At 37.9% G+C, this 18,360-nt stretch overlaps 1 protein-coding gene across 4 annotated transcripts in view; it reads left to right on the forward strand.

Annotated features, from left to right (window-relative positions):
* Positions 1 to 18,156, forward strand: part of LOC102177399 (protein FRA10AC1) — a 39,958-nt gene extending 21,802 nt beyond the window's left edge. For all 4 annotated transcript variants that reach the window (XR_001917325.1, XM_018041562.1, XM_018041564.1 and 1 more), the window contains 3 exons: positions 6,632 to 6,670; positions 15,753 to 15,831; positions 17,969 to 18,156. Coding sequence is in view for 3 of the 4 variants with exons in the window: in XM_018041562.1 (XP_017897051.1) it covers positions 6,632 to 6,670; positions 15,753 to 15,831; positions 17,969 to 18,011 (161 nt within the window). In the remaining variant the exon portion in view is untranslated. The remainder of the gene's footprint in view (positions 1 to 6,631; positions 6,671 to 15,752; positions 15,832 to 17,968) is intronic.

Raw genomic sequence — 18,360 nt, forward strand, 5'->3', positions numbered from 1 at the left:
CAAGTTTTAGACTTGGTAAAATTGATAGATGATTAGAAGAAAAATACTGGTATTCTACTGTTTATTGAGAAATGGTATTGAAACAGAATGTCTTTTTTGTCTATAAATCATGTTCTAAACTTCAAAATAAATTTTAATTAATAAATGTGAGAATCTCATTTGAGATTTTAAAGTTTTTTATTTATCCTCATGTTCCAGTAAAATATTTAATGTATTCTACTTGAGGATTTTGTAACGTTGACTGTTACAGAAAATGTTTATGTCATAATATGACATCATGTTAGTCACTGAATATTCCAAACTAAAGAATTAATTCCTACAGTGTAAAGTTTATTCAGTACCTCCAAAACAGGTAATTACGTAGCTGGATACTTATGACTAAGGATGAGGTTGCATCCCTCAAGTTACATATTCATGTGATCTTCCTTAGAAGATGTTTTTCCTTTAGTGTTCTATATTTCAGTAGCGGATACGTCTGTTAACCTAAAAGCTAATATCAGAAGTCTGGAAATTATCCTTGTGTGTGTCAGTTGCTCAGTTGTGTCCAGCTGTTTGCAACCCCACGGGCTCTAGCCTGCCAGACTCCTCTCTCCATGTTTACGTAAATCCCATCAGTTTTACCCCAGGTTATGTATTTCTCAAGTTTTCTCTACTCTCCTCCAAACTAACCAAGTTTTCTCATCTAGGCTACTACTATATTATCCTTACTGTTTCCACCACTGTCTTGTCATCCCACCTCCCTTTCCTTAATCCATTCTCCATCTAGCAGTGATTTCCTATTGTTCTTAAGCTATAACCAACATCTGGACAAAGCCCAAAGGCTCTAAATGATCTAGCGTACAAGGCTTGTTTCTCACTACTCTTCATGTTACTTTCACACTCCACCCACATAGCCTTTCAATTTCTAGAAAATGCCAAACTTCTTTACATTTAAGGACTGCATAGTTGCTGCTTCCTTTCTCTCTAAAACCTCGAGGCCCATCCTAACCCATCCTTCAGTTCTAAGCTTAAATGTCACTTCTTCAGGGATCCTTCTCTAACCACGAATCTAAATTAGGACTCCCATTTATAATGCTGTCACAACCCTAGAACTTTTCCCTCATTACACATATGACAATTACATAAAAGCACAAGAGAGCAGGAATTCTGTCTGCTGTGTTCATTGCTCTATCCCCAGCACCCCACTAGCACATGTTAGGTATAATTAATAAAGAATAAGGAAATGAAACATTTTGAAGACAGAAAACCCAAGCAAAGCAGAATTGAGACATCTTTCTTATTTATTCTTTATTTGGACATCTTTGATAGGGGGTATAGGATATAGTTCTTTGTTTTTCAGCTTTGGTATGAAGCAGAAAATGACAAAATTTTATCAAACTTTACAAGGACCATATAAACCTCTTCAATTTTTTGATATTTGTGATTGATCGTCTGTAACTAAGTCGATCTTGATGTGATACTTTCTTGCCAGGCCACCTTAATTTGTCCCAAACTTGAATCAGTTCAGTTCAGTTCAGTTGCTCAGTCGTGTCCAACTCTTTGCAACCCCCTGAATCGCGGCACGCCAGGCCTCCCTGTCCATCACCATCTTCCGGAGTTCACTCAGACTCATGTCCATCGAGGCTGTGATGCCATCCAGCCATCTCATCCTCGGTTGTCCGCTTCTCCTCCTTCCCCCAGTCCCTCCCAGCATCAGAGTCTTTTCCAATGAGTCAACTCTTCGCATGAGGTGGCCAAAGTACTGGAGCTTCAGCTTTAGCATCATTCCTTCCAAAGAAATCCCAGGGCTGATCTCCTTCAGAATGGACTGGTTGGATCTCCTTGCAGTCCAAGGGACTCTCGAGTCTTCTCCAACACCACAGTTCAAAAGCATCAATTCTTCGGCGCTCAGCCTTCTTCACAGTCCAACTCTCACATCCATACCTGACCACAGGAAAAACCATAGGCTTGACTAGACGGACCTTAGTTGGCAAAGTAATGTCTCTGCTTTTCAATATGCTATCTAGGTTGGTCATAACTTTTCTTCCAAGGAGTAAGCATCTTTTAATTTCATGGCTGCAGTCACCATCTGCAGTGATTTTGGAGCCCCCCCCCCCCGCAAAAAAAAAAGTCTTACACTGTTTCCACTGTTTCCCCATCTATTTCCCATGAAGTGATGGGACCAGATGCGATGATCTTCGTTTTCTGAATGTTGAGCTTTAAGCCAACTTTTTCACTCTTCTCTTTCACTTTCATCAAGAGGCTTTTTAGCTCCTCATCACTTTCTGCCATAAGGGTGGTGTCATCTGCATATCTGAGGTTATTGATGTATATCCCAGCAATCTTGATTCCAGCTTGTTCTTCCAGTCCAGCGTTTCCCATGATGTACTCTGCATAGAAGTTAAATAAGCAGGGTGACAATATACAGCCTTGATGTACTCCTTTTCCTATTTAGAACCAGTCTGTTGTTCCATGTCCAGTTCTAACTGTTGCTTCCTGACCTGCATACAGATTTCTCAAGAGGCAGGTCAGGTGATCTGGTATTCCCACCTTTCTCAGAATTTTCCACAGTTGATTGTGATCCAAACAGTCAAAGGCTTTGGCATAGTCAATAAAGCAGAAATAGATGTTTTTCTGGAACTCTCTTGCTTTTTCCATGATCCAGCAGATGTTGGCAATTTGATATCTGGTTCCTCTGCCTTTTCTAAAACCAGCTTGAACATAATGGAGTTCACGGTTCACGTATTGCTGAAGCCTGGCTTGGAGAATTTTGAGCATTACTTTACTAGCATGTGAGATGAGTGCACTTGTGCGGTAGTTTGAGCATTCTTTGGCATTGCCTTTCTTTGGAATTGGAATGAAAACTGACCTTTTCCAGTCCGGTGGCCACTGCTGAGTTTTCCAAATTTGCTGGCATATTGAGTGCAGCACTTTCACAGCATCATCTTTCAGGATTTGAAACAGCTCAACTGGAATTCCATCACCTCCACTAGCTTTGTTCATAGTGATGCTTTCTAAGGCCCACTTGACTTCACATTCCAAGATGTCTGGCTCTAGATTAGTGATCACATCATCATGATTATCTGGGTCGTGAAGATCTTTTTTGTACAGTTCTTCTGTGTATTCTTGCCACCTCTTCTTAATATCTTCTGCTTCTGTTAGGTCCCGACCATTTGTGTCCTTTATCGAGCCCATCTTTGCATGAAACATTCCCTTGATAGCTCTAATTTTCTTGAAGAGATCTCTAGTCTTTCCCATTCTGTTGTTTTCCTCTATTTCTGTGCATTGATCACTGAAGAAGGCTTTCTTATCTCTTCTGGCTATTCTTTGGAACTCTGCATTCAGATGCTTATATCTTTCCTTTCTCCTTTGCTTTTCACCTCTCTTCTTTTCACAGCTATTTGGTAAGGCCTCCCCAGACAGCCATTTTGCTTTTTTGCATTTCTTTTCCATGGGGATGGTCTTGATCCCTGTCTCCTGTGCAATGTCACGAACTTCATTCCAGACTTCATCAGGCACTCTATCTATCAGATCTAGACCCTTAAATCTATTTCTCACTTCCAGTGTATAATCATAAGGGATTTGATTTAGGTCATACCTGAATGGTCTAGCGGTTTTCCCTACTTTCTTCAATTTGAGTCTGAATTTGGTAATAAGGAGTTCCTGATCTGAGCCACAGTCAGCTCCAGGTCTTGTTTTTGTTGACTGTATAGAGCTTCTCCATCTTTGGCTGCAAAGAATATAATCAATCTGATTTAGGTGTTGACCATCTGGTGATGTCCATGTGTAGAGTCTTCTCTTGTGTTGTTGGAAGAGGGTGTTTGCTATGACCAGTGCATTTTCTTGGCAAAACGCTATTAGTCTTTGCCCTGCTTCATTCCGCATTCCAAGGCCAAATTTGCCTGTTACTCCAGGTGTTTCTTGACTTCCTACTTTTGCATTCCAGTCCCCTATAATGAAAAGGACATCTTTTTTGGGTGTTAGTTCTAAAAGGTCTTGTAGATCTTCATACAACCGTTCAACTTCAGTTTCTTTAGCGTTACTGGTTGGGGCATAGACTTGGATAACTGTGATATTGAATGGTTTGCCTTGGAGACGAACAGAGATCATTCTGTTGTTTTTGAGACTGCATCCAAGTACTACATTTCAGACTCTTTTGTTGACCATGATGGCTACTCCATTTCTTCTGAGGGATTCCTGCCCCCAGTAGTAGATGTAATGGTCATCTGAGTTAAATTCACCCAATCCAGTCCATTTTAGTTCACTGATTCCTAGAATGTCGACGTTCACCCTTGCCAAATAGTAATTAATAAATGCTTAATATCTCAGCTGCCTTTGGACTGCTAACATTCCTCCAAACAATCTACTTTCTTGACTTTTCTTCCTGTCTTTTTGGTCTCTCCCCAGATGTTTTAGGCTATAGTTTCTCCTCAGTCTTACCCTTAGGTGTTGGAATTACTCAGGGCTCTTACAGACCTTTTTTCTCTCTGTTCTCCCTGTGTGATCCTGTCAACTCCCATAACTCGGGTTACCATCATACAGAATGTTAAATAGGTAAATGGGTAGATAATTGGATGGCTAGATAGCGGAACCAACAGATAGAGAAAATGTAAGAAAGATCAATAACTGGACTTTGAGGACCAGTCTTCTTTGGCAGGTATGAACACAAAGGGATATTTAGGTAAACTCTCTTGGCAGAAAGTTCAAGATCTTAATCTTCCACCTCCACCCTGCCCCCAAGATCAGTTCCTTGAGTAGGCCTTGTCTGATTCCATTCACTCTACTTTTCCAGGCAAGGCTAGTTCCCTGTTAGCACATTCTGATAGCACCCTGCACTCTCCTTTAGAAATACATAACACTCTCGGAATAATTTATTTTCTGTTAAGGAAAGGACTATGTGACTTACTTAATTCTTTCTCCCCAGTTCCTAAGCACAGTGCTTGAGTGAGTCAGTGAAGTCAGCCAATTTCTGTGTTGCAGGGAACATCAGAAATCAGCCCTGGAAATCATGATTGAAAAGATATTCTGTGGTTTTGCCTTTTAAAATATGGTCCTCTGCATTGTCATCACTTGGGAGCTTGTTAGAAATGTATAACCTCAGACCCTTGCAGATGTCCTGAATTACAGTTGACTTCAAGTTCCCAGGATGACTCATATGCACAATAAAGTCTGAGATACTCTGCTCTTTATCATGTACTTGCTCTGCGTTAGCTTCAACACCTCCAGCGGAAAAGAACCCATTATCCAAAATATTCCTTTACATTTCAGATAGTTGTAATTGCTAGCAGGTTTTTCTTAACATTTAGTCCAAACCTACAACTTCTTCCTTTTAGTTCCAACTGTGTGCCATTTTTAAGATAATAGACACTTGGAAGCAGGTATCATGTTCCTTACATGTCAGAGAAAATGACAGAGGATGTTTCTTTTGCTACAGGAAGGCTAACCATGTTTTTATTTGTTTTTTGATGACTGGGAAATGAATAGGAGTAAAGACACAATAACATAAAGCACTTGCGGCAGTCCAGGCCTTGACTTTCTTTGGAATCTTTATCCTGTGTCTCTCACACCCTCTTGTCTGGCCTTAAGGGATCATTTGTGTGACAGCTTGGACTAATTATGAGATCTACCTAGAGAGGTGGGCTTCCCTGAAAGCTCAGTTGATAAAGAATCCTCCTGCAATACAGGAAACCCCAGTTCAGTTCCTCGGTCAGGAAGATCTGCTGGAGAAGGGATAGGCTACCCACCCCAGTATTCTTGGGCTTCCCTTGTGGCTTAGCTAGTAAATAATTTGTCCTCAATGAGGGAGACCTGGGTTGATCGCTGGGATGGGAAAATCCCCTGGAGAAGGGAAAGACTACCCCCTCCAATATTCTGACCTGGAGAATTCCATGGACGGTATAGGCCATGGGGTTGCCAAGAATCAAACACAACTGAACGACTTTGACTTTCATCCAGAGAGGTTGGAGGAATTGTTACTCTCCATCTGTTATGTTCTTTTTTGACTTAGTAGCCTTCAGAAATATTTCCCCTGAGGTCTTCCAGCAGGACACTGTATATATAATGATAATTTTTTTTTAATTAATACATCATCAGTACTTTTCTGTTTCTCTCACTGGGTAACCATTATGGAACTCAAATATTGTTTTATGATATAATTTTTTGTGTGATTTTCAGTTACTGTGAATTCTTGCCTGCATATGATCTGCAAAAAAGTATTAAGAAAAACTATTTATTTGTAAACTGCTCTTGGATGTTGAAAATCTATAGATAAAATATTTGTTATGTTGTAGGTAATCTATGAGCTTTTCCCCCACTTAGCAACATGAGATATTTTTTATAGGTGTTTATTATTTTTTAAGTTTTATGCTAGGTATTCCGGCCTGTACAAGAGCTTAAAATACCCCTGCCTAAAAGGACCTAACATTTTAATTAGGGAGATAAGTCAAAGGAATAGGGAAGATTAGAAGACAGTGAAGTGCTTTCCTGCAAGACTATAAAGTAAAGTTTACTGGACTATAAAGTTGACTAGAAAGTAAACTAGACTACTCGTAAGAATTCTGGTTATAGCTGTGGCTGTTACACCACTGCAAAGTGATTCTTGACAAAACAGTGCTGGTTTGTTTTAATCACATTCATTTTTTGTTTTTCCCAGCGCATTCATCCTCAGTGAAATCAGAAAGTTCTGTCAACAGTAAGTATCAAGTTTTCATTTAATAAAAATATATAGATTCAAGTTATTTGCAATTTGTGTTTCCCACAAACTGTGACTTGTCCTATAATTTTTTTTTCTACTGTGTGAGAAAAATCATAGGAAAAAACCAAAAGTGTATTTCTTCCCCAAATTAAATCATTTAAAATTTCTGATTTCAAGTATAGAAGAGCACAATTTTTTTTTTTTTCAGTAAGTAGAGTGGATACACATTTTGATTTCACATTATAGAGTGTGAAGGAAGAGAACCAAAGGGATAAGATTGGGACAGAAAAAGAATTTGAGGAGATGGATTCACATTTAAGTAATGTTGCTTATATTGCACAAGAATGGGTGATCTCTCCTTTGGTGATTTTGATTAATCAAATTAAATATCTCTGTTTTGTGCATAGAAAGCAGAATGTTAGCAACTCGTTGTTACTGGTCAATTTTTTAATAAATCCTACAGTTTTCACCAGATTGGATTTCATTGAATATTTGCTACAAATTTATTATTGTTTTTTTCCCTGCAGCATTCCAAAAAGTATTCACAATGGTTTACAATAAAATAAGATGTTTTATAAAGATGAAATCAAAATAATGGAAAAATAAGGTAGCATAGGAAAGTAAAGCTAGAGGTAAATTTAATACAGAGAATTGTTTACCAAAAAGCCTTGCATAATTGCAAAGGTAGATCACAAATTTGTCACTGTTCTTCCTAACAACCAAACCAAAGAAAGGAGAGTAGAATGATTAATTGTACCCATACAATATTAAAGAGAACTCACAGGGAGTTTAGCTTTTTCCAGGCAGTTTTGAGAGCAGAATCTCCTGTGGGTTCATAAAAGGGGGCATCCATTTGTATATAACAAACAATAATCTTGCATCTCAACAGTAATACAATCTCGAATTTTTCTTTAAGACCTTACAGTAAATAGGCTTAGGGTCTAAAAGTAAAATGTACTTCAATAGAATATCTAATTTATTTGATAGTATTTAGACGTATAGACACGGGGGAGCCTTTGGGCTCCTGTCTGTGGGGTCACACAGAGTCAGACACGACTGAAGCAACTTAGCAGCAGCAGAAGTATAGAAATTCAGAGATTTGAGACTTCCTGGCTTACTTGTAAATTTTTAAACTTGTTTTTTTTTCTGATTTTCAAGGAATATGTCTGTGTGGCAAACTCAGGAAGTAACTACTGTAAATCCCACCTTTCAAATTAAGTATTAGCATTTTAGTATATAATTCTTAAGGGGAATTTTTAAGTGTTCAGTAATCAGAAATTTTTTTTAATAAAATTTTTAAGATATTCATTGTTTAAAAATTTACTGAAGAGGGAGATATCAGTGGAGGCATTGCTCTAGTTTAGGAATACAACATATTCTTTATAAATTATTTTGCTAACACCATTTTGTTTTCAACATTTTTGAAGTGTCGTAAAGCAATGATACTTCCTTTCTTCTCATGTCAATCCTAATCTATACGTAGCTGCTGCTTCTAAATTAGGTTAAGTTTTCTGACAATGTATAGAACATAGCCAGGCATGTTAAGCTATCTGAGGATGGGGTAGTAAGTATATATATTTTTAGAAAGCATAACAAGTTAAAATGGCAAAATTTCTAGTTTTTGCCTATTTCCAACTATACATTGTGGTTAGAGGTGTGAAGTCCAATTTAATGTAGAAAAAAAGATTGTCCTTTTCCAATTCCAGTTTTTCATTATTAATCTTTGGGGAAAAGGTCTTTACTTGCCATTTATATTCATTCTTTCATTTTGTCTTCATTCCTTCTCCCTCCCGCTGCTCTCCCAATCCCCCATTTCCCAGAAAGAGCCTTAAGTCTGTCAACTCTCCTCAGCTAGGTCAGACTTCTAGTGGTAGGGAGAATACTGTGGTCTGTCTGAACAATATCTGCCTTATCTTGGTTCTTGAAGTAGTACCATTTCAAGTAGGAGACAGGCACCTTGTTAGGGTTTGTCAAACCCAGATATCTTCTCAGGTCATCAGTGACCTGTCTTAGGTGGTTTTGGCAATTTTGGAACTCAAATTTTTCTGTTTCTGTATTTCATTTCCATTTGGGAAATATTCAGTTACCCTTTTACCCCCATGTAACATACTGATTGTTAAAACCAAGTCTAAAAAGAAAAGCCCAGTTTCTATGGGGAAAAAGAATTTTAACTTGCTTTTGTTCATTGTCTTAATCGCAAGTGGTTGTGTACCACATTTAATTTTAGTAATGGACACATAATATCCCATTTTGTAGATAAAAGCAAGACCCAGAGAATTTACATAAATTGCCTAAGGTCAGATAGCTGGTTAATGGCAGAGCTATGATTAAACACAGGTTTATAACACCAGAGTGTATGTCCTTTTACCTATATCATCAGTAACTTTCATCAGTGAAGTAAGTCCACTCTTTATACCCCAGTTTTGACACATATATTATACAAATTCACATTGAATGATTTGATCTGTGTCTCAGTTCTATCTGTAAAATGGGTGTAAAGAGGCTTGACGTCACTGGATTATCATCAGAGTCAAGTGAAATAATAGACATGTAAAGCATGTTCTATTATAAAGTACATCTTTGATAACTTGTAGCTATTATTGTTATATCATAGAAAAAGAAAATACTGGACATTAGATTTTGTGTTTGTTTTCTGCAGTAGGTCGGATCAAAAGTCTGTGAAAAGTCTGACCTGTCCATTGTTTTCATAGTTAGAGACTTGCCACTTCTTCAGTAAGCTGAGTTATTTAGGTATATAATATTCATAAAAACCAAGATGATGGTCTTGCTTTTATTATTCAGAGCATGTAGGGGAAAATTATATGCAGTTTGCATTACATTCTAAAGGGAACATTGAAAACTTAAAGCAGGTCAAGAATAGAACAACCAGCATTGCCAGAACTTGAAATGTTTTTATAGGAACAAGGCTGAAGGAGCCTTAGATGTTTAGCTTAGAAAAAAGTGAAGAGGAAGGGGTAAGGAGGTAGACATAGAAAACTGTAGATATTTGCAAGACTGCTACTATGTAGGAGACTTATTTTTGGTGGCTGCTTGGCAGAACTAGAGTCTGTGGATAAAAATAGCCCATGGACAGATTTTTGCCTTAATTTAAGGCAAAACTTGTCAATTAGAACTATCTGAAGAATGGAATGGAGGGATGGGCTGCTTCAGGAAGCAGTGAGGTGTTTAAGTATAGATTAAACAGCCACTTGTTACGGGAGTTATTACACTAAGATGTTCATTCATTGGTAAAGAGGTGGACCTCCAAGCTCCCCTTCCAACACAGAATTGGTGACTTAAATTGTGATCGCCACTTGCCAATAATTACTGTGCAGATTTGATGCTGACACAAATGCAAGCATCTGTTTTATGGTGCCCAGTCTTCTAATTGTTATTTCCTTATCAACACTTTTCCCACCTCTGGCAGGTTGTAGCAGTTATCAAAGAAATGATTTGTAGTTTCTGTCACCCTCAGGGAACTAGGTATTTTAGATTCATGTGTGTGTCTGTGTGTGTATATGCACATGTGCTCAGTCGGGTCCAACTCTTTGCAGCCCCATGGGCTGTAGCCCTCAAGGTTCCTCTGTCCATGGAATTTTCCAGGCAAAAATACTGGAGTGGGTTGCCATTTCCTACTCCTGGGGATCTTCCCGACCCGGGGATTGAACCCAAGCCTCTTGCTTCTCCTGCATTGGCAGGCAGTTTCTTTACCACTAGCACCAGCTGGGAAGCCCTCATAGGGCTAAAAGGGACCTTCAGTCTTGTAGAATTTGATTCTCTCAGACTTTATTTTTGGGGGCTCCAAAATCACTGCAGATGGTGACTGCAGCCATGAAATTAAAAGAAGCTTACTCCTTGGAGGAAAAGTTATGACCAATCTAGACAGTATATTCAAAAGCAGAGACATTACTTTGCCGACTAAGGTCCGTCTAGTCAAGCCTATGGTTTTTCCTGTGGTCATGTATGGATGTGAGAGTTGGGCTGTGAAGAAAGCTGAGCGCCGAAGAATTGATGCTTTTGAACTGTGGTGTTTGAGAAGACTCTTGAGAGTCCCTTGGACTGCAAGGAGATCCAACAGGTCCATTCTGAAGGAGATCAACCCTGGGATTTCTTTGGAAGGAATGATGCTAAAGCTGAAACTCCAGTACTTTGGCCACCTCATGCGAAGAGTTGACTCATTAGAAAAGACTGATGCTGGGAGGGATTGGGGGCAGGAGGAGAAGGGGACGACTGAGGATGAGATGGCTGGATGGCATCGCTGACTCAATGGACGTGAGTCTGAGTGAACTCCGGGAGTTGGTGATAGACAGGGAGGCCTGGCGTGCTGCGATTCATGGGGTCGCAAAGAGTCGGACACGACTGAGCGACTGAACTGAACTGAACTGAAGGATATTTGGTCACTTTTCAGCATGTCCTCTATCAAAGAGAGTTATTTTACAATGTTATTCTAAACCGATTGTATTTTTTTAGTAAAACTGGATTGTCTGATAGCAGAAAGCTGATGTAGGAAAGCTTGCATATGATAAGTACTCTTGAGCGGGAACAAGAGAACAGCTGGTGGTAAGGCCTTTTGAAATTAGCTGTCCACTTTCAAAAGCCTGGTAGGTTTGTTCTCTGACATCATTAACAGGATAATACCATAAATATAACTTTATTGGGCCTAATTAGTTTTTCTGTGCTTTTGTTAGCTCAGTTTCAGTTCAGTCGCTCAGTTGTGTACAACTATCTGCAACCCCATGAGCCTCCGCACACCAGGCCTCGCCATCCATCACCAACTCCTGGAGTCCACCCAAACCCATGTCCATTGAGTCGGTGATGCCATCCAACTATCTTATTCTCTGTCCCCTTCTCCTCTTGCCCTCAAATTTTCCCAGCATCAGGGTCTTTTCAGTGAGTCAGCTCTTTGCTGAAAGAGCCAAAGTATTGGAGTTTCAGCTTCAGCATCAGGTCTTCCAATGAACACCCAGGACTGATCTCCTTTAGGATGGACTGATTGGATCTCCTTGCAGTCCAAGGGACACTCAAGAGTCTTCTCCAACACCACAATTCAAAAGCATCAATGAAGGAAAGCTCAGCTTTCTTTATAGTCCAACTCTCACCTCCATACATGACCACTGGAAAAACCATAGCCTTGACTAGACGGACCTTTGTTGGCAAAGTAATATCTCTGCTTTTGAATATACTATCTAGGTTGGTCATAATTTTCCTTCCAAGGAGTAAGCGTCTTTTAATTTCAGGGCTGCAGTCACCATCTGCAGTGATTTTGGAGCCCAGAAAAATAAAGTTAGTCACTGTTTCTACTGTTTCCCCATCTATTTCCCATGAAGTGATGGGACCGGATGCCATGATCTTAGTTTTCTGATTGTTGAGCTTTAAGCCAACTTTTTCACTCTGCTCTTTCACTTTCATCAAGAGGCTTTTGAGTTCCTCTTCACTTTCTGCCATAAGGGTGGTGTCATCTGCATATCTGAGGTTATTGATATTTCTCCTGGAAATCTTGATTCCAGCTTGTGCTTCTTCCAGCCCAGTGTTTCTCATGATGTACTCTGCGTATAAGTTAAATAAGCAGGGTGACAATATACAGCCTTGACATACTCCTTTCTCGATTTGGAACCAGTCTGTTGTTCCATGTCCAGTTCTAACTGTTGCTTCTTGACCTGCATACAGGTTTCTCAAGAGGCAGGTCAGGTGGTTCTGGTATTCCCATCTCTTTCAGAATTTTCCACAGTTTATTGTGATCCACACAGTCAAAGGCTTTGGCATAGTCAGTAAAGCAGAAATAGATGTTTTTCTGGAACTCTTGCTTTTTCAATGATCCATCGAATGTTGGCAATTTGATCTCTGGTTCCTCTGCCTTTTCTAAAACCACCTTGAACATCTGAAAGTTCACGGTTCATGTATTGCTGAAGCCTGGCTTGGAAAATTTTGAGCATTACTTTACTAGCATGTGAGATGAGTGCAATTGTGCAGTAGTTTGAGCATTCTTTGGCATTGCCTTTCTTTGGAATTGGAATGAAAACTGACCTTTTCCAGTCCTGTGGCCACTGCTGAGTTTTCCAAATTTGCTGGCATATTGAGTGCAACACTTTCACAGCATCATCTCTCAGGATTTGAAATAGCTCAACTGGGATTCCATCACCTCCACTAGCTTTGTTCGTAGTGATGCTTTCTAAGGCCCACTTGACTTCACATTCCAGGATGTCTGGCTCTAGGTGAGTGATCACACCATTGTGATCATCTGTGTTGTGAAGATCTTTTTTGTTAGCTCAGTTAGTGAATTTTTATAAATATAAAGAGCAGGAGACTTTTGTCTTTTTCGAATATGGTTTTGAGACATTGGCAGTTCCAGTGCTGGCTGTCATTGGGTTGGTGGTGCTAGTGTTAAAGAACCTGCCTGCCAATGCAGGAGACATATGAATCAATAATATCTAATTAGTGGATTGCACTAGTGGTAAAGAATCCTCCTGCCAGTGCAGGAGAAGCAAGAGACTAGGGTTCGATCCCTGGGTCGGGAAGATCCCCTGGAGTAGGAAATGACAAAGCTTACTCCCAAAGCTTTATAATTTTATCATCTTTGTGTGTAGATCATTAGAAGTACAACCCCTCCCCCTACCTTTTTTTTTTTTTTTTTCTGTTTTTGTTAGAATTTGTGCTAGAATCAGTTAGGACCAAAGTTCAGATACACATGTTGATTCAAGGATCAAAGTCCAACAGATAAAAGGCTAGAATCACCATGGCAAATCAATGCTGCTTTATTTTTGTGTTGTTTAACTAAGGGACATTCTATGTCAACAAGACAAATTGGTGTCAGTTCTTTTCCAGACTAATGGTCATTATTGGAGAGGAATTATTTACTGGCATAATTATTTTGTGGCATATAATTTTATTGTCTCATGATATGTGTTGCAGTATTTGATAATTTTTAGTTGATTAATATAGGGTGATTCATTTGAAACATCTGTTTTGTTGTATTTAAAAAATACAAGTATCTGTTGTTTTTACTGGTCTTTAAAGGTAATACATGATTATTATTTAAAATAATAATAAAAAATTTTGGAAGTGCCTCTTGAGAAACCTGTATGCAGGTCAAGAATCAACAGTTAGAACTGGACGTGGAACAACAGACTGGTTCCACATAGGAAAAGGAGTACGTCAAGCCTGTATATTGTCACCCTGCTTATTTAACTTATATGCAGAGTACATCATGAGAAACGCTGGACTGGAAGAAAAACAGGTTGGAATCAAGATTGCTGGGAGAAATATCAATAACCTCAGATATGCGGATGACAGCACCCTTATGGCAGAAAGTGAAGAGGAACTCGAAAGCCTCTTGATGAAAGTGAAAGAGCAGAGTGAAAAAGTTGGCTTAAAGCTCAGCGTTCAGAAAAGTAGGATCATGGCATCTGGTCCCATCACTTCATGGGAAATAGATGGGGAAACAGTGGAAACAGTGTCAGAGTTTATTTTGGGGGGCTCCAAAATCACTGCAGATGGTGATTGCAGCCCTGAAATTAAAAGACGTTTACTCCTTGGAAGGAAAGTTATGACCAACCCAGACAGCATATTGAAAAGCAGAGACATTACTTTGCCAACAAAGGTCCTTCTAGTCAAGGCAGTGGTTTTTCCAGTGGTCATGTATGGATGTGAGAGTTGGACTGTGAAGAAAGCTGAGTGCCGAAGAATTGATGCTTTTGAACTGTGTTGTTGGAAAAGACTCTTGAGAGTCCCTTGGACTGCAAGGAGATCCAACCAGTGCATCCTAAGGAGATCAGTCCTGGGTGTTCATTGGAAGGACTGATGCTGGAGCTGAAACTCCAGTACTTTGGCCACCTCATGCAAAGAGTTGACTCATTGGAAAAGACTGATGCTGGGAGGGATTGGGGGCAGGAAGAGAAGGGAACATCAGAGGATGAGATGGCTGGATGACATCACCGACTCAATGGACATGAGTGTGAGTGAACTCCAGGAGTTGGTGATAGACAGGGAGGCCTGGCGTGCTGTGATTCATGGGGTCGCAAAGAGTCAGACACGACTGAGCAACTGAACTGAACTGAACTGCGAGAATAAAAATATCCCAGGCCTACATGTAATATAATCACTGTTAAGTTTGGTTATTCCTTACAAACTTATAATTTATATATATATATATAAAATATATATATGTATGTAGATACAATGTTTTAATACCTATTGTTTATACTATGCATGCTTTCTGTACCTTTTACAAATTTTATATAGCATACATATTGTTCTATCGCAGATATGCTAATGGTTTACAGGTGTTTTTTTTAAAAAAACAGCCATATAATATTTATTTAACCAAATCCATAATCCCTAATTGGTGGGGATTTAAGTTGTTTTCTTTGGTTGTTGCTATTATACAATGAACATCTTCATATACATATGTATATATATTTGAGGAGCTTGTTTATTCTAACAAATTTCTTAGAGCATCATTGCCAGTCAAGGGTCTAAAGTGATCTATATTGCCAGATTTTCCTCAAGGAGAGGGTATTTACTCCTAACATTGTATGAGAACTGTTTCTTCATTGAATTGGACTTCTAGTTAATATAATCAGCATTAGTTTTTTAAAAATCTGACAAATTTTTTTTTCATAATTTTACTAGCTAGTCCTGTATACTAGTTCAGTTCTTGAGGTCTTGATCCTAATGTAAATATAGTCTCTACAAAAATCTTAACCTGCATGTCTTTTGTATGATCAATAAAAAGAAGAAACGAATTTAAAGACAACTATATTGCAAGAGGTAATATAACTCTATTTCCCTTTATAATATAGAGTTAATATTGGAATTGTTACTTTAACTCACTATAACTTAGAGAAGTTTCCCATGAGACTTTAAATCCATGGTCTTTTTGCTGAGGCTCTTTGGTATATCTCAGCTTATTATTTTTCAAAATAATTCATTAGTCTGGAAAAGTGAATTAAATTTTCAGAGAGACATAAAAATTGAAGCTAAACCAGTTAAATCCAAAGTTAATTGCATTATTGGTGGATAGTTCAAAATGTGTTTTAAATATAATATGCACATTTTTAAAAAATCTCTTTTAAATAAACAGGAAACTCTGATGAGGAAGAAAGTGCTTCAGAGTCTGAACTTTGGAAGGGCCCACTACCAGAGACAGATGAAAAATCACAGTAAGTCCTAATGTTTATAGAAAATGATATTGCATACCTTCTACAGTCTAGAAAGCTATGACCACAGCCATTTTTTGATAACTTAATGAAAAATTTAGCATCATGAATGTTGATTTAAAGCCAAGGACCGTGAGATCAGAGTTTATTCCCAGCCATTGTTTATGGCCATGAACAGCCAACTTACCCAGCTCCCTCTTGGTGAGTAATTCTTTCCTCATCTCCCCTTAACAGATGACCCCCTAGACTTCGCTTAGGTTCTTTCAGAGAGGTCCTGTTTACTAGCTTCTAGAGTCTATCCATGATGTTCTGATTATCATAAACTTGTACAGAAGAATTCCTCAAAGATATATACAGGTGTCAAAGTTTTCTTGCCCCCAAAGACAGACAGCTTGACACATGCATTGTTCTCTGTTATTGCTTGGGAGAGCTGCTGGGATGTAGGCTGGAATGTTATCAGCCCTTACATACTGGGATGTTCACCACTTGAGCTTTATCTGTTGAAAGAGGATAAAATAATACCAACTACATAGTTTATTGTGAAAATTTAATATAATTAAGAATATAAAGCACCTGGTACAATACCTACCAATATAATATGTACTCAATAAATTTTAGTCCCATTTTGTTAATCCTGTCTTCTTAGTTCATAATAAGGGATTTATTGAATCAATCATAATTCACTAACTTAAGTTGATGATAAAACATCTTGCTAATTGTATAATATGTTCTCAGTGTAATAGAATTCAAGTGTGTTGAAAAGAGGCCTTAAAAAAAAAAAATTGTTTTCTATGATCTTTTTTTTTCCTTGCCAAATAAAGAATTCCAAAATGAGTGGTCATTATAGATCAGATTTCTAAAAAGGTATTGCTATCCTAGTCAAACTATCAACTGAATTTTGACCATAAAATTTCCCCTTGAAGAGCTGAAAATGAAAGAATAGGTCTCAGAGTCCACTCACCTTTATGGCAGTAAAGATCCATAAGTAAAGCCTAAGAGGGGTTCCATAATCCAGAGCTCTTTGTGACCTTAGAAAAACTTGACATCATGTACTAACATCTGAGTACACACAGAGGTTCAGCTAATTTCATACGTCTAAGTTTTTATTAGAGTTTTTAAAATTCAGCTGCATTTTGCTGTCATGCTTGGGAAAGGGACAGTAGCACGTAGAATACCAAATTGTAGGTAATTCTTAAATCAGCTGTATCTGATTCTGTAGTTAATTTTTTTTTAATTTGAATATGGTTGTGGGGGTTTTATCCATCACAGTCACTTAAAACAAAATGATGGAGTCTCATTGTGAATTTCTAATCTAAAAGAACATTTTTTAAAGAGATTGGTAGGCAGAATTTGTGTAGCTTGATTCTCTGTTCCCAGAAGGAAGAAAGGCAACTGTACATACACATAATCTTCACAACAGCTCTTTGAGGAAATGTAACGTTCTTTATTATTATAGATAAACTGAGCCCAGAGAAGTTAAATAGCTTGCTCACCTAGCTAGTAGCTGACAGAGCTAGGACTTAAATACTGTCTGACTTGAAAACCTGTGTTATTTTCATTGTACTGCTCTGGGCTCCTAGCACTAATATTTATTTAGTACTTTAATTTTCATATTTTAATATAATTTAGTATCTCCTTTCAGAGTTCTGTTCTTTACATATAATCTCCACTGCTACAAATACATATTTACTCTTCTCAGAGTAATAAAACCTGCAGCCTAAGCAGATCGCCCCTATTCTTAGGAGTAAGACTTGTATTTTTCCTTAAAATAGTTTTTTCATTCATTTGAAATGAGAATGAACAGAGTAAGTAATAAAGTCAACCAAAAAAGTAAAGAGAAGCAATGATATAACACAAAGTACTTCAGAGTAAAATCTTAGGTATAAATATGTTTAGGGATACATGCCACCATATACAACACTTTAATCATCTGGGCATAGTTATGATTATTTTAGAAGCCAAGAATTACTTGATAGCTGAATCATGAAATATATATATATATATATGTATATATATATATATATATATAAAAGAACCAGCAAGTATGTTGGTTTGAATTACCTTAATTTCATATAATGTGTCACCTAGTAATTTTTTTCTCTTGATTTTAATCAATATGTATCCTTTTTCTTTTAAATAGGGAAGAAGAATTTGATGAATATTTTCAAGATTTATTTCTGTGAGATGAAAGAGGGATGCCTACATTCCTTAATGTGAAGTATACTTTGAAATTCTTCACAAAAGTTTTGTCTACAAGTTGCAACTTGAATGTTTGTCTTTGGAAATAAAAGATCCATCTAGGATGGATTGTCAGATGCTTTGAAAGTATTTTCAGTTCCGTTGGAGATACTTTTCCCTATCTCTTATATATTTTTTCAGTTGCTTACCTATAACTCTGTTCCATCTGTAGCTAAAGGATGAACCTAGTACACGTCACAGAGATCCATTGTTCCTATTTTTATGGGTTTTTATGTTTTCCCCACCGATTGCACATTTATTTTCCCTTGCCTCAATTAGTTCATTTAAACTTTT

This window comes from Capra hircus, chromosome 26 (genome assembly GCF_001704415.2).
Source record: "Capra hircus breed San Clemente chromosome 26, ASM170441v1, whole genome shotgun sequence".
Classification (NCBI taxonomy): domain Eukaryota; kingdom Metazoa; phylum Chordata; class Mammalia; order Artiodactyla; family Bovidae; genus Capra; species Capra hircus.